The following is a 15,270-nucleotide window of genomic DNA, read 5'->3' as shown; positions in this document are numbered from 1 at the left end:
TCCCAAAATTCTTATTTTTTTAAAAAGCTCAGGTTTTTTCATTGGCAACAAATACTCTCAGTTGTTTCCTTCAAAGTAAAAATCTCACTTAATTGATTTTTGAGAAAACATTTTCCAAATACACAAGTCATTCTTTAAGTAAAATGTTATTTCATGAAAAAATCACCTAGTTTAGCTCTTAATTCAATCAGACAAGTGATTTTCTTTGAGACAGCCAAGTTACTCTGCTGCACCACAGAATTTGCACCTTCATTGCACACTATTAAAAGACATGTTTGAGGGTAAAGCTTCAATAAACTTAATAATTTTCACTGCTTCAGTCAAGGATATTTTAAAGTGCAACTGGATTTTCCTCTGATCCAGGCACCTGGCAATGAAGATTGCAATGGCACTTTAGTGCCACTGCCTGAATTCCTATTAAGGTGTCACTCACCATTGGTTTTGTACTGTCAATGCAAATGACAATACGATGAAACAGACAAACATGGTGACTTTGTTAGGAAAACAGCTTTGACCTAGTGGATTCTCTGAAAGGGTCTCTGGAACCCACAGGATTCTGAGGACCATACTTTGCGAACTGCTGTACTAAGTGTTTTAGAAATTCAGAATAAATATAAGGCAACATAAATATAAGATTGCAATTATAATTAGTTTAATACAACCAACAGATTGGATAATCAAATATTCAAGACAAAAATTCAATTAAATAGTAAACATTTTCAGATGCAAGTTCATTATCTAAATACAAAACCTCAGAAGACAGTAGAGAAATAGAATGTTGGAACTTCAAAAAAAAAAACAAACCTTCTTGGTTCATGAAAAATTTTAGTTTAGAAAGGCAAGGTTGAGAAAGTTTACATGATTTGTACTCATTTTATTATTTGTCAGAGCTGCAAGTGATTTCTTCTGACAATGCTAGGCTATTTTGGAAATCATACTACCCTAGTAGTCAAAGGTCAACATGTTGAATTTTACTATCACAAAATTGCAAGCTGAAAGGTATTAGAAAAACTAAATAAAATGTTGCAAATAATTACTAACAACCCATTTTAGAATTCTGCTATTATTTAAAAGGCATTTCTGAAATTACATCATATAATTGCTCAATTAATCCTAAAAACCACTTTATCAGAAAATTTTTAATATTTTAAAGGTGAGGAAACTGAGATTCAAAGATGTAAAAATATTTTCCCGAAGTTATGTAAGTAGCAAATAGTCAAGCCCTGAGAAGCCAAGTCTTCACATCCCTAGTTAGGGTGTGTTAACCATACAAAGTGCATTGAACCTTCACTGTGTGCACTTCTGTTATTGCAAAGCTCCAGGCCAAAAGTAACTTTGACCGTTTCCAATAGAAGGCTTTTAGTGTTGTAAACAATTAATTTAGACAATGTCATTTTTTCCCCCTCTTCCTCACAGGTTGGGTGGTATTTCATTTTGAAGCAGTCTAAAGATAGCCAGAGGGAAAGGGGCGTGAGAGGTAAGTGGAGGCAGGCAAAGTAGGAGGGGAATAGGGATGGAAAGAGACTTTGCTTGGGGTGACAGTCCATGATTCAGTGTGCAGGTAATACTGCAGATAATATTTTGTGAGCTGTATACTTGAAACTTGTATAATTATGTGACCCAATGTCACCCCAGTAAATTCAATAAAAAATAAAGATATTATTGCCCATCAAGATATTACTGCTTCTGATTACAGTAAACACCACCCTGTCAAATAATAGTATGTTTACTAACAGCAACAGCTGGAAAGTGTTGAAAGTACCCTTAAGGAGAGTTCTTGAATTAGGATGGGAGCAAGAGTGAAATGATTTTAAAAATGAATTTGCAAGTACGCACTGAATGTTGTGCCAGTGGATGAGTTCTCTAGGAATAAGAATGATGGAGAAGGACAACAAAAAATTAACCTACCATGTGGCGTGTGGTGCCTACTCTACAGGAAATAAGTATGAAGGGGCTGATGAATATATTGAGAACCGAATATCGGTCCAGGGGTGTCCAACCTGTGTTTCATGGGCCACATGCAGCTCATTATGGCTGTGAATGTGGCCCAACACAAAATTGTATTTACTTAAAACATTAGGAGTTTTGTGTGTGTGTGTGTGTGTGATTACATATTGCAATGTATTTAATGTGTGGCCCAAGTCAACTCTTCTTCCAGTGTAGTGCAGAGATGCCAAAAGGTTGGATACCCCCAGTAGACAGACAGCACTGGTGTTGGTTGCCTGGTAGCCTAATGGTTATCCAACACAGGCCTGGGAGCTTGAAGATTCAAGATAATCTCTCTTAGGTTCTTGTCCCAAAGGAGCTACACATGACAGTAGGGCAGAACACCTGTAGTTACCAAAACTGCTAAATGGTTCCTCAAAACGTGTGGGAAGACCTGCTGATACACCTTCTGTGAGGCACTATTTCTCTAAAAGAGATCAAATTTTACATATATTGATCATTATTTAATCTCTTTTATGAAGATGATTCCTCATAAAAGTGAAGCAGCAAATTGGAGAAATATTCGCATGGCTTTGAAGGAACAAACCAAACTTCAATTTTCAGAAAATACTTTCGGGTCTGGAAGCTATACTCTCTTTTGGTCACTTTCTGTTTCTGACCCAATGGGCTTTGTAACTTAACAGGATTTGAAACCACAAGATCTTTAGTATTAGAAACCTGGCAAATTATTTATTTCTAGAATATTGAAAATGAGTTTGTTCTCATTCTGTTCAACAAATTTACATAGGTCATATATCACAAATTAGGATTGAATTTTAGATTAACACATATTGTTTTTTATTTCTCATTCTAATTTACCTTCTTTGAAGTGCCCCTCTCATTTATGAATATCTAAGAAAGATAGCAACATTCATCTGTTTTAGGCTTTTTATCCCTAAGACTGCATGCCTCTTAAAGGCAGGAAAGTGCTGTACATCTAGATTCTCATCATTTTCATTCTACAGTAGTTTTAAAAGTGAGGAAACTGCAAAAACTGATGATTAATCAAGATCAAATAGCTTAATTTACTTAGGAATTAACAAAAGTGGTTATATCTTTACAATTTGCAAGCTTTCTTCTTTAAATTATTTTAAAATGATTGCTTTTTAATCCCCTTTATTAAACAACAATCCTTGCTCTGGGTGGTATGGCTTAGTTGGTTGAAGCATCATCCTGTAGGCTGAAAGTTAGCAGGTTTGATTCCCCAGGGGCGCATACCTAGATAATGAGTTCAATCCCTAGTCTAGACATGTATGAGAAGGCAACCAATCAATGCTTCCCTCTCACACAGATGTCTCTTTCTCTCCCTATCTTACCGACCTTATATCTTACCAAGAACTCGTAAATACATTACATGTTTTATTCCATTTTAAGCTTATACAAACTCTATGACACAGCTATTATTGATACAACATTTATAAATAAAGAGACTAAGGTACAGAGAATTTGAGTAACACAGCCATAAAAATGAACATCTGGGTAACAGATCCAGATAGTCTTGATCTAGAGTTTGCTACACTGTTTCTCATTAATTACAGTGACAAAAATCTATAACTCCTGTCCTATACCATATAACTTTCTGTGTTTTCTTGCCAATTTTTGTTTTTCCCAATTTTCTATCATTTTATTTTCCACAAGTCTTTGAATACAAATTCAATACTCACTTTTCCAGGAAAACTTCCTTACAAAAATATTTTACTCAGGTGTACTGAATGTTCTTTTGATATCCATTAGCATTTGTGTATTCAACATACATGATAATATATTGGAGTAATAAGGAAACTGGTTCAAATCCCATATTATTTAACATCTCTAAAACTGTTTCCTGATCTGTGAAATGGGATAATAACACTAATTTATTACAGAGTTCTTTTGGGCAGTAAATATAATTACGCATGTAAAGAGCTTAAAACGTGTGGAGGTGGGCATTCGTCGCTTTGTGCCACAAGTTACAACATTACTTCCCTTCTCTGGTATTTTTGCTCTAGGAGAAGGAATACCTCTGAGGCAGTCGGTGAGGATGCCTAATCCAGTGAACATGGGAAAGAAATGACCAGATCAAGGGGTTTGAATTTGGGGTGTATCTGAGTATGGCCCAACATAGAAAAGAAAATTAGTAAATAAAAAGAGGTAAGGGTAAAACAGTTCATTTAGAAACAGAAGTTCAGTGTAGCTGGAATTTAGAGCAAAGGTTGGCTAACTTTTTCTTGAGAGGCTAGATAGCAAATAACAGGCTCAGTGGGTTATACTGTGCCCATGCCACAGCTACTCAACTTGGCCATTATAGTGAAAGACAATACATCCATTAACAAGTATGGCTGTGTTCCAATGAAACTGTATGTATGCTACAGCCCAGCGACCTGTAGCCTGTAGTTTGATGGCCCTGATTTATAGTAGAGAGAACCACATTGGTAAATGGGGACCCAAGGACAGAGCATTTGAGTTATAATATAAAGTACAGATTACCGTGAGGACAATTCTGAACCATTGGTTAGTAGTTAGCAGATGAGAAACATTTTATTCACATTTTAGAAACTCTCTGTGATTACAAAAAGGACTGGGAACTAAGGGGAAAATACTGGAGGTGGGGGAGATAGTTAGGAAGTAGCTGGAGTAGTTCAGGTGAGAGAAGGCAGTGGCCTGCTCTGGACAAAGGCAGCAGGCTTAGACAGACAGACTTGACACTCATAAGACAAATTCTGTTTGGTAGGACTTAGTGATTGATTAGAAGTTAGATATAAATGAAAGGGAAAAAAGACAACTACCAACTTTCAAGACTGGGTATTCACTGATGCAACAGAGGAAGAAAAGTTCTCCAAAGAGAACAAATGTTAAGGAGATACTGAATTTGAAGCATATTAAAGAAGTTCCTGTGAGGTTACCATAAATATGAGACTAATATTGAGATATTTATTGTAGATAGAAAGTCTGGACATAAATATATTGTTTGTCCCTAAACTGTAATCTAACATCAATAAACCACACTATCTATTTTGTTTCTAGATGGTATGGCCATCTTGTAGATGTGGAAGGCATCACTCCAAACTGTAAATATGGACTAGATGAGTGGTATGTCTGTAGACCCAGAACAAGAAGGGAAGAGAGCCAAAGGCAGCATTCTCATGGAGGTGATCAGAAGAAAAGAAGCTTATGAAAGAGAGTGAATATGCAGCAGGCAGGGAGGAAGTTCTTTGGAATAGTGTGCCGTCAAGAGGAGAAGCTGCTTAAGGGCAGAGTCATCCATGAAGCCAAGAGTATGTTCTGTTAACAGAGATTTCTCAAAAAGGGAACAATATATAGTCCCTATTTTAAAGAAGAACCAAAAATTCAGATTTCCTTATGCAAAAGTAAAATAAAAGAATAATTTATGCCAATTTTTGTGAGCTTTCTTTGGGTTCGTAGAGTAATTTCTTTGAGGAATATAAAATGTGAGAAATTAATAACACAAGCTCCCGAATCTGTTTTCTTTAATAATTTAGTCTAGATCAGCAATTTTCAACCTGTGTGCTACAAGAATTTTAAAAACATTCAATACCTGACTATTCAGTCAGGGGCACTGACCTCTTTTATCTTAGATTGTCAAAAAAAAAAAAAAATGACAGCAGCCAGAACAACAATTGCTATCCAATGTGAATGAATCAAAACTATAATTTTTTTGGTCAGATTGGAAAAAAATTTTTTTTGTGAGCTGCAGTATTTAAGTAATTAGTTTTTGTATGTCATGAGGTGAAAAAGGTTGAAAATCATTAATCTAGATTAATAAGGATTATATTAAATTGAATATTACCTGTGTCTGTTAGAGGGAATCAAAAACTAAGAAAAAGAATAAAACTGAAAAAGCGAACACACTTGGATAATTGAAGAGAGTTTCAAATAATTACATAAAAAAGAAGTAGAGATAAAAATGTATATTAGGAATAGACAAGAGGAATTGTTCAAGAGAGAAATAAAATAGGGCAGGAGGAAAAAAAGTCAATCTCAAAAAGTATGTGAGAAAACATCACTAGATTGTAACATATTTCCCAGAAAGTTGTGTTGGTGTATTAAAAAAATAATATGAGGTTAAGTCCTTCTATGGAGTATATAAATTTTTATTCTTACATATACACATATATATCTATACATATCTACTCATATCTATCAGTGTGTATGTATAAATGTGTGTACACATATAAAACATGTCAAAACATACATATATAGAGTATGTTTGTATGGTACACATACCCACAAATGCAATAACACAATTTGTCATTGTTGCAGTTAGCTGCAACAAAAGCAAAGCCTACATCTGTCTTGTTCAGTATTGTATCCCCACATCAGCACATTGCTTAGCATGTAATACCTGCTCAGTAAGTACCCGAATGACTAAATGAATGATTGAGCAGCGTTCTCTTTCAGTTTTAAAGTTATTATTCCCTTTCGTTTCATAATTTGGCATGGAATTAACTAAGAGCAGTCTTGATCCTAAGTTAGAACTGTTATCTTTCATACAAGCTATAAAAAATAAAATAATAAAATAAAACAAAACCAACCTTGGTGCTAAGAATGTATAGCCATATTCTTCAAAATTATCTGGCTTTAGTGTCTCTGAATCTGCAAAGATAATGTTAGAGGATTAGAAAAGCAATCCAGAATATATATCCCAAAATTCTGTGGCAAGAGGAAGGCATAGAAAAGTAATTTAATAAAAAAAGTTCAAATAGACTAATTATATCCTAAATTAAAACTTATCAATTAATAGAAATTTCCTCCATACTTACAGAAATAAAAATCAACTTTAATTTCATAATATGGACTACAACAGTTATATCAGAGAAAATGTTGTATTTTTCCCATTTACTAACTGTACTATAACCACAATAACTTATATCAAAGTTACATCAGAGGTATTTTATTTAAAATGCCAACATAAAAAATTTTTACCAATATTATAGTAAAGAAAATGATTTCAATAAATGCCTTAGTGAATTAGTGACATTCTTCACATTAGTATGAATTAGTAAGTGGAAGGATAAAAACACACAAGTATTTGTCTAAGAAAAAACTTGAATGTGAAACAGCTTCCATTTGAAAACACAAGCATGTTTTTTCCCCATATTTGGCCACTAAGATTGGAATGATCATGGAGGAAAATATAGCAAATGAGAAGCACAGAGGATAATATCCAATAGGAATGGAAAAATCAGTGGAAATGTCAAGTGTACTAAACAGAAAAAATTAAGCAACAAGAAAATACTTGCCCTTCATTTTGCCCTTTTTTGCTGTCAAAATCCATCAGAAAGAGAAAGCAGGGAAACAAAAAAAAAGAGGGTAAAGCAAAGGGGGTAACAAACAATATTTTATTCAATGACTTTCTTGAATAAAAATATTGTGCATAGATCAAAGGTTCATTTATGTAGAGCTGTAGTCTGGAAAAGAAGACACATATTTTTGAAAAATAGAAAGTATGTCCTGTCAATTCTACTAGAGCACTCCCTTGTACTGTCGTTATTTCAAGGGTCTATTTTGCAAAGTGTTTAATGCAGGTGCAATACCGATGATGTTAGCCTATAAACAGAAGCATTTACCAATCATCAAAGACCCACCAGTCATCCCCTCATTTATCCAGTAAAGAACTAGCTCATGCAAAGTTGCTGATTGTTAAAAGACCATCATATCTATCAAGTGAACATGATATATATATATATATATATATATATATATAAATACCACAATGCATTATGAGAACCAGGGCTGAAGAGAGGAAAAAACATAGAAAGAAAGAAAAGAAATGACATAAAAATGAAAAAAATAACCTAGTTTACTTAAAGTCATATATAAAAACTATACATAATTATACATATTTTTACTTTATTTCACAAAAAAATTTAGTTTGTTAATAATAATTGAGTGATGTGCAAAGAATATGATGGTCATTTTACTTTACTAAATCTAAGTCACCCAAAACAAATAAAGATTAATGATGACTTGAAATATGCACTAGTGTTAATAATTTCTCCACATTCCAAATGATGCTTTAAAAAAAAAAAACCCGTTTGAGTTACTGAAGACATTAACTTGGATTATGAAAAAAAGTTAATTGCCAAACCAAAGCCAAAAACCAGTGAATTTATTGTATCAAACAAAGTAGAACATGTGGAGCACAATATTATTCTTGCCAAGAGCAACAGCAGCAACAACAACAAAACCCAAAAGAAAGAAGGAAAGAAAAGGTAAAGCTTTACTAGCACCGTGCCATGAGTAGACCATGTGAAACATTTTGCGTCAGCTAGCAGACCCTTAAAACAACAGCAACAGAGGACGCAGCACTGCAATGATTCTATGAGCACAAAGCAAGGCAGGGAAGGGCGGTGGGGGACTGCCAGTGAGACTGGAGTACCTGCTCATATTCTATCCATGTAGAATATTTCTTGTTCCTTGCATGTTTGGAATGGGTTAGAATCATTGCTGTAGATTTGGTAATAAGAGCTACTAAAATAGGTAAGCCTTGGGTATTCCGATATCTAGTTAATCTAGTCATCTTTAAACATCTGATACTAGAAGATAACAAACAGACCCTGAAGTCACTTTCACAGTACTTACATCTGGCCTGAGTTATTGTCTCTTCTATTTTGGCTTTTATATAGTAAAAACTGTAGGTTGGTAATACCAAGGCCAAACTGCAATAGAAACAAGAGAAGCATAAACACAAACAAACAAAAATGAAACATAACTTAAAAAAAACACGTCAAGTTCATGGAAAATTCAAAACTCTTCCTCACGGGAAGGCAAAGTCATATTACTTTGACAGTAAAATGCATTCAGCTACTAGAGGACTTAATTTGGTCTTCCCATCCTGAGTCATCCAGCTCTCTACACTGTAGGGGGTCAGAGGAGACATATGGAAAACAAGCTTCTAAATACGCCCATATATTAGTTGAGAAAACAATGTCATGGGTACTATATTTCCAGAAAAGTCTATCAGAACACTTTGAGTGTTGAAAAAGGTAGAACACTACTAGGGTATGTTTAAACAAAGTAAATAAACTTCATGAATTATATGTTAAAGTGCTTTGTAGCAAATGTATGCTATTAACAATTATAAATGTAAGTATTATTATATTCATCTATATACATAATCATCTGAAATATTTTTTTAAGGGGGATAAATACCTCCTATTTTAAAACCCTACTTTTTAGATAACTCCACAGAATCTGTTAATGGGAAAATTCAAATTCCTTCATAGTACTAAGAAAGATTTCTTGCTCATCCCATTGGCTCTTAATCAAAACTTCAAGTTCATTTAGTGTGGATATTCTGTGGCACTCAATAAACTGTGGTCAGGTTCAAAAGGACAGATATCTTGAGCTGAGTACTTTACAAAAGTCGTGGGGCTACTCTAAACTTATAGAAGATGTGTACGCTGGAGGAGATGTCCAGTGCAAATCTTAAACCAATTCAGAAAGTTTTAGACACAGACAAACTGTCAGACAAACCTGTCTTCAAACCTTGTCTTAATGACTAAACAAAATAAAGAGCTGACAGGAAGGTAAACTTATTACTTTGAAGTTGCCAATTAATAAAACACATAATGTGTTAGAACTGTTAAAAGATGTCTGAATATTTGAATAGTATGCAATTTCCAATAATTCTACTGCATATACGTAACTCTTTTACTCTCAATGGTAATAATATTGGTTAATAATTTGTGGGACATAACTAATTATTACATATCCACATTTACTATTGCAAATGACCTTTGCATGTCTTTGAATATAGATGGAAACTTATGAATTGAAATGAGTGCAAAAAATGAGGGCATTGCAAAGATTTCCAAGGTGACTATTTTCAAAAAGTGATGCTAGATTTGACCAATTGAGTCATTCAGCACTTGTCTTTAATATTTAATGTAAAAATTAGCAATGTATAGGAAAAGTGTGCATATCTAGGTTTCTAAATATTTCTAGGCATTTGCAGATCTTCTTTTAAGTAATTCAAGCCTTGTGTTTCCAAGGGTTTTGGGCTGATGTCCAAACTGTAATCTCATTACATATTTTATGGACAATACAGAACAGAAAAAACCCACAAAACCCCAGGTTTTCCATCTTATGAATATATAGCTAAAAATTCATTTCATGAAGAATAAAAAAACAATGGTTTACTTGCTACAACTTAAAGTCAAGATAGCAAAATGGGTGGTTGCTTGTTACCTCCAGTTCCCTAATCGTTCTCTATCATTGAGAATCAAGATGGATCACTGAGTAATTCATAGACTTCCCTTATGAATAAAGGTCAGAGAAATAAAATGTTATGTAGATTTAATGAAAATCTCTACATTCATTTTATAGGTAACTTCCTTTAAGTGGAGGCAGGGATTAAAATCAAAGTAAGCAGTGCAATTAGCCTCAAAGCGAGATGACCTTTCATGATTCATTTGCCATTTATAAAATGTAGGGCAGAATTACTGAGCATTTGAAGACTGTCTCCTAAAAATTTCCCGCAAGGGAAATTAGGACATTTTTACTACCCCATCAGCATTTATTGCTAAGAGAAACTTCTAATTAAAACCGATAACATTATATCATGCAGCTGCCACAATGTCATTCTGTAAGTTTGTATTATGTCTCACGTACCATGAAAAATAGTGAGGACAGTCACAAGGGGCACAATAGAAGTTTTAAAATTGATTTATTAAATATATAACTGGCCTGCGAGTCTTACATTGTTATTTTCATCTTAAGGTAACAGTCATTTTTTTTCAACCTATGGCAGATAAGATCTTTATCAACATTCCCAGTCATCGAAGCTCTCATATACAGTGTTTGCTATCTCTCTCCATATAAAACCAATAGAACAAGGATGGTTAAGGATGGTTTATTTTCTCCTAGAGCTTCAAGTCTAATAAAGCCAGTGGCCACCAGATGGATGGAACATCCCACATAATATTTTTGTGACTCTCATCAACATGATTAATTAGTTAAGTGTACTATGACATACTTTTCAACTCAATCATTTATCAATATCAAACTAAACTCTTCATTAAAAATGAGAGAATTCTACTGTATTTTAAAAATGTGACTTCTAAATTATATCAAGGCTTAAGAATATAAAAATCATTACGTGAAATTTGGTACCTCATTCATTAAATCAACACATGCCATTTTTCTTCAATTTACATATAACATTTTGTTTTAAACTGCTATCTGTGAATTTATTTGTATAGAGATTCAGGGAAGTACTTACAATGAAAAGAGATTGAATCTGACTCAAAGTTGTAGATTGGGGAAGGGGAACGTATGAGGAAAACACTCAGAAGTAGGGAAGTCAGGCCTGTTCAGAAAACAGGAATGTGTACGGGGAGGACAGAGGCAGAAATTACGGGGCACATGGGCGGGGCTAGAAATATGTATGTGAATACCAGACCTGGAAGTTCAAATTTAACATGGATGGAAATAAGAAGAGACTAAAGTTCTGTGAACAAGAAGTAACATGATCAACGCTGGAGAAATAAACATTAATCTGGCCACACTGTGTATTATGACTGGGTGTGTGAGGAAAAGGGGTTTGTACGGGACATTTGAGAGATTATCACAAACACATTTAGGTAAGGCGTAATGAGAATGGAAAAAAACCCCAAATTATCATTATAATTAGAGTAGAACCAAGTGTCATTGCTAACTCATTGTCAGGGTCAAAAGGAGAGTTTTTCTAGCTTAGAATTTGTCTATCTAAGGAACAAAGGCATAGGGCGTATTCCTCACAGTGCATCCAATACTTTGTTTTATCATAAAGTCACCTCTAAAGAGACAGGGCTCCTAGATACCCTCTGTCCTGTTATACCTTTTTACCCCCCACCCCCCAAAAAAAGAAGGGAAAGCTGACAACAGTCATAAAAAAGGCAAAAAAATGACTTGCATATGTACATAAAAACTGTGTAAAGAGATGCCTAAAGAAATGAGAAATCAGAAGACAGCCATAAGTAAAATAATTAAACCAGTCATTCTGATGTTTCTAAGTAGGTTCAAAAATATGTGGAGAAAGACTGGCATGTATTCAATCATGACATTAACATTTATGTTCTCCTCTTCTATATCTATCCTGTATGCCCTTCTAGAAACACAAAGGTAACACTTTCCTATGATAACACCACAGCTCTAGGGAAATTCTCAGCACTCTCTGATTCTCTGACAGGTTATGTGTATGTTGCAGGGGGTTGTTGCTAAGGAATAGCTAAACTCACTACCAGCTATTAATTAGACTATATATTAACTACATATTGATACATACCCAGAAAGTCCTTCAAACTTGAATATTTCAATGAAAATTTGGACACCATTCTTTGAATTTGACAGGATGAGAGAAATTAAAAATCTTAATCTTTAGTTCTGTAAATATTTATAGAATCTCTACCATGTGCCACTGTCTCCTATGCTGAGGATTCAAAAGTAAATGAAGAAGGCAACAACCTTAAAATCTAACAAGCTTTTATATGGTGTTATTCTGTCGAATTTTCTAAAGCCCAGTCAATTGGAGGGATTTGGATATTGCAAAGTTGCTATTCATGAGGATAAATTATATCAATTGAGCATTTTCTATCAGATTACACTATGATGTAAAAAATTTACAACCTAAAATGTGAGTAATGTAAACTAATTTAAATAAGGAGGTCAGTGGAGGTAATTACTACAAATTAAGGGTATATTGTCAGCATTTATTGTTACTAGCTAATATACAAAATATCAAATACATTTATATCACATATGAGATATAAATTTTACATTCTTAAATTTTTCCCATATTTTCATTTTGAAAAAAAAGAACCTATAACTTTAAATACTTTAATGTTGGAAAAGGTAACATTTCTATTTTAATTACACTGAAAATAGCTTATGAAAATGCAGACTTAATATTCATCCATTGGAAAATGGCTACTAAAATAGGTGAAAAACACTGAGTTGAATACTCTTTTATGCAGTATACAAATAAATATAGCTATTACCTGTAGTCCGTGCCATTGACAGGAGTCCATGTATATGTCCTGTTTCCTTTGTCAATATATCTCTAGGAAAAAAGTTTGACATGGTTATTAACACCTTTTATTCTATGTAAATTTACATGAAGAGCAGAGCATGAGGATCTACTTATTAATTCAACAGTCATTCTGTTATGGGTATATGTATGTGTAAAGCAAAAATTTAGAATAAAAATAAACATGCACACAATAAATTTGAAGGATAAAATCTTTGTAATTATGCCAAATTATTAACTCAAAAACTTTGAAAACATTTCCTGAAAAATAAACTTTAATAATGAAATAGGACTGTGAAATGTTAGATAAGTCTTAGATATTCCATGCTAGAGTACCTAAAAGAGAAATGAGTAGTATCAGGAAATAATGCAGTCAATGACTAGATCCAAATATATGATTAGTATATTACTATTATTAAGTCTTTATTATAGTAGTATCTATCATAAGAGACTAATTACTCAGTATCATGAAGGTTGAAAAAACAACTAAATATACTGAGGAAAGGAAGTAAAGAACTAAATAACTTCATGGATATGGAAATCTTTAATATACAGCTACTGAACAATAGTACAGAAATTATTATTCTTTCTTCCATTAGATATAATGACATATTTATATCTTTTAAATATTTTATTTACATCCAGCTTCATCATCCTCATCAGAACAGTAACATTCACTGAAATATTACTGGAAGTTAGGCAATATACTAAGTACTTTGTTTAGTCATTGTCTCATTTAATCAATCCCCTGGAGTTGATACTATTATTTTCCACAAACGATTGCTGAAGAAATAAGTCTTAAAGAGTACTTTATTGAAAGGATGGAGGAAAATGTATAATGCTAAATTCATTGTATAGCAACTATACAATGTTGCTTCCATACATCAAACATCCCTATGCTGTTGAAACTTCAAGTCTATGTATTTAGGCTTTCTTTATGTGAGTGGAGTATGGAAGAAGGGAGGACAGGAATACTCAGAAGGCTTTTGGACTAGTAAAATTCTTTTAAAAGATAACATTTACATATTTGTTACTACTCAAAATACATGGCAAACTAATGTTCAGCAAGTTATAAAAATAATATCAAAATAAGATCAAGGAAACATACAAGATATATTTTTCACTGTTGTAACAAAAAAACTTTATACATGAATATTGGTCAAAAAAATTTACACCAAATTAAAGAATGAAAATATCAAAGTGATTTAATAGAAACAAAATTGATTTATAAGTTGAAAACAGAATGTGCAAGTCAGAGATCTGGTTGATGGAACAACATGGAGAAGTTGGCAGAACTGATGAATGGTGTACATCTTTCCTCTGGAGAGAAAACAGCATAGCTCAAGTCTGAGTAAATACATAGACTTGGAGTTTCAACAAAGACTGAAATTGATATATCCCTCCCCTTATGTTCTTGTAATGGGAGCTCCTAATGACATTAAAATGAGAAAAGCTACATGCAAATGAAACATCATATCTAGATCTCAGCTCCATTTTAGGAGAAGACCTACTGAGGAATTCAGGAGAAATGTTACATTTAAAAGAATGATATAAAAGCTTAAACTAGGCCCTTGCCAAGTAGCTAAGTTGGTTAGAGAACCATCCCAGCATGCCAAGATACCAAGGTTGTGGGTTCAATTCCTGGTGAGGGCACACACCAGAAACAACCAGTAAATGCAAGGATGGGTGAAGTGAAATATCAATCTCAATCTCTTTCTCTCAAGTCCAAAAAAAATTTGAATTGCCAAACTCAAGAGCTTCAGAGTTCTATTTTTTTTTAAATACTCAAGTACATGAATGTATATTTATTCCACATGCGACTAATAATAGATACACACACTTCTACACCCCTCATACATAAGCAAAAAGTTCTTCCATGTCAGTGGAATACTAATAAAGCAATAAAACTTCATTACATATTTGTACCAGTGATTTATGGGGATAAATCTCCTGACTTGACTTCATAATTAAATGCAGGGCAATTATCATATAAAGTGCATAAGTAGTATACTAAGCAACAAGTAAAACAAACAAAAAATGTAAAACCCCAAATAATTAATATATGGAACACAACAATTAGAACATCTGCATTAGATTGTGCTTTATTTCTTATAATAAAAACGGAGACATAAAATATAATTTTCAGGAACATATTGTTAACATAAGAATACATCAAGAAACCTAAAGCAACATTATTTTATAAAAATTAGTTAAAAATATTATTGAAAATATCCCTGTAGCAAAGAAGAGTACCTTAAAAATTTTTTGTTTTCTAG

General features: G+C 33.3%; 1 protein-coding gene across 3 annotated transcripts in view; it reads right to left on the bottom strand.

The window, feature by feature from the left end:
* CACNA2D1 (calcium voltage-gated channel auxiliary subunit alpha2delta 1) overlaps positions 1-15,270 on the bottom strand; it is a 551,478-nt gene that overhangs the window by 123,918 nt on the left and 412,290 nt on the right. For all 3 annotated transcript variants that reach the window (XR_008528338.1, XR_008528337.1, XM_054564312.1), the window contains 3 exons: positions 12,966-13,027; positions 8,569-8,645; positions 6,519-6,579 (listed from right to left, as the gene is read on the bottom strand). Coding sequence is in view for 1 of the 3 variants with exons in the window: in XM_054564312.1 (XP_054420287.1) it covers positions 6,519-6,579; positions 8,569-8,645; positions 12,966-13,027 (200 nt within the window). In the remaining 2 variants the exon portion in view is untranslated. The remainder of the gene's footprint in view (positions 1-6,518; positions 6,580-8,568; positions 8,646-12,965; positions 13,028-15,270) is intronic.

Source organism: Pteronotus mesoamericanus, unplaced genomic scaffold (assembly GCF_021234165.1).
Source record: "Pteronotus mesoamericanus isolate MK-2021 breed Mesoamerican mustached bat unplaced genomic scaffold, CSHL_Meso_final scaffold_85, whole genome shotgun sequence".
NCBI lineage: Eukaryota > Metazoa > Chordata > Mammalia > Chiroptera > Mormoopidae > Pteronotus > Pteronotus mesoamericanus.
The sequence above is the reverse complement of the archived record's forward strand: the minus strand, read 5'-3'. Positions and strand labels throughout refer to the sequence as shown.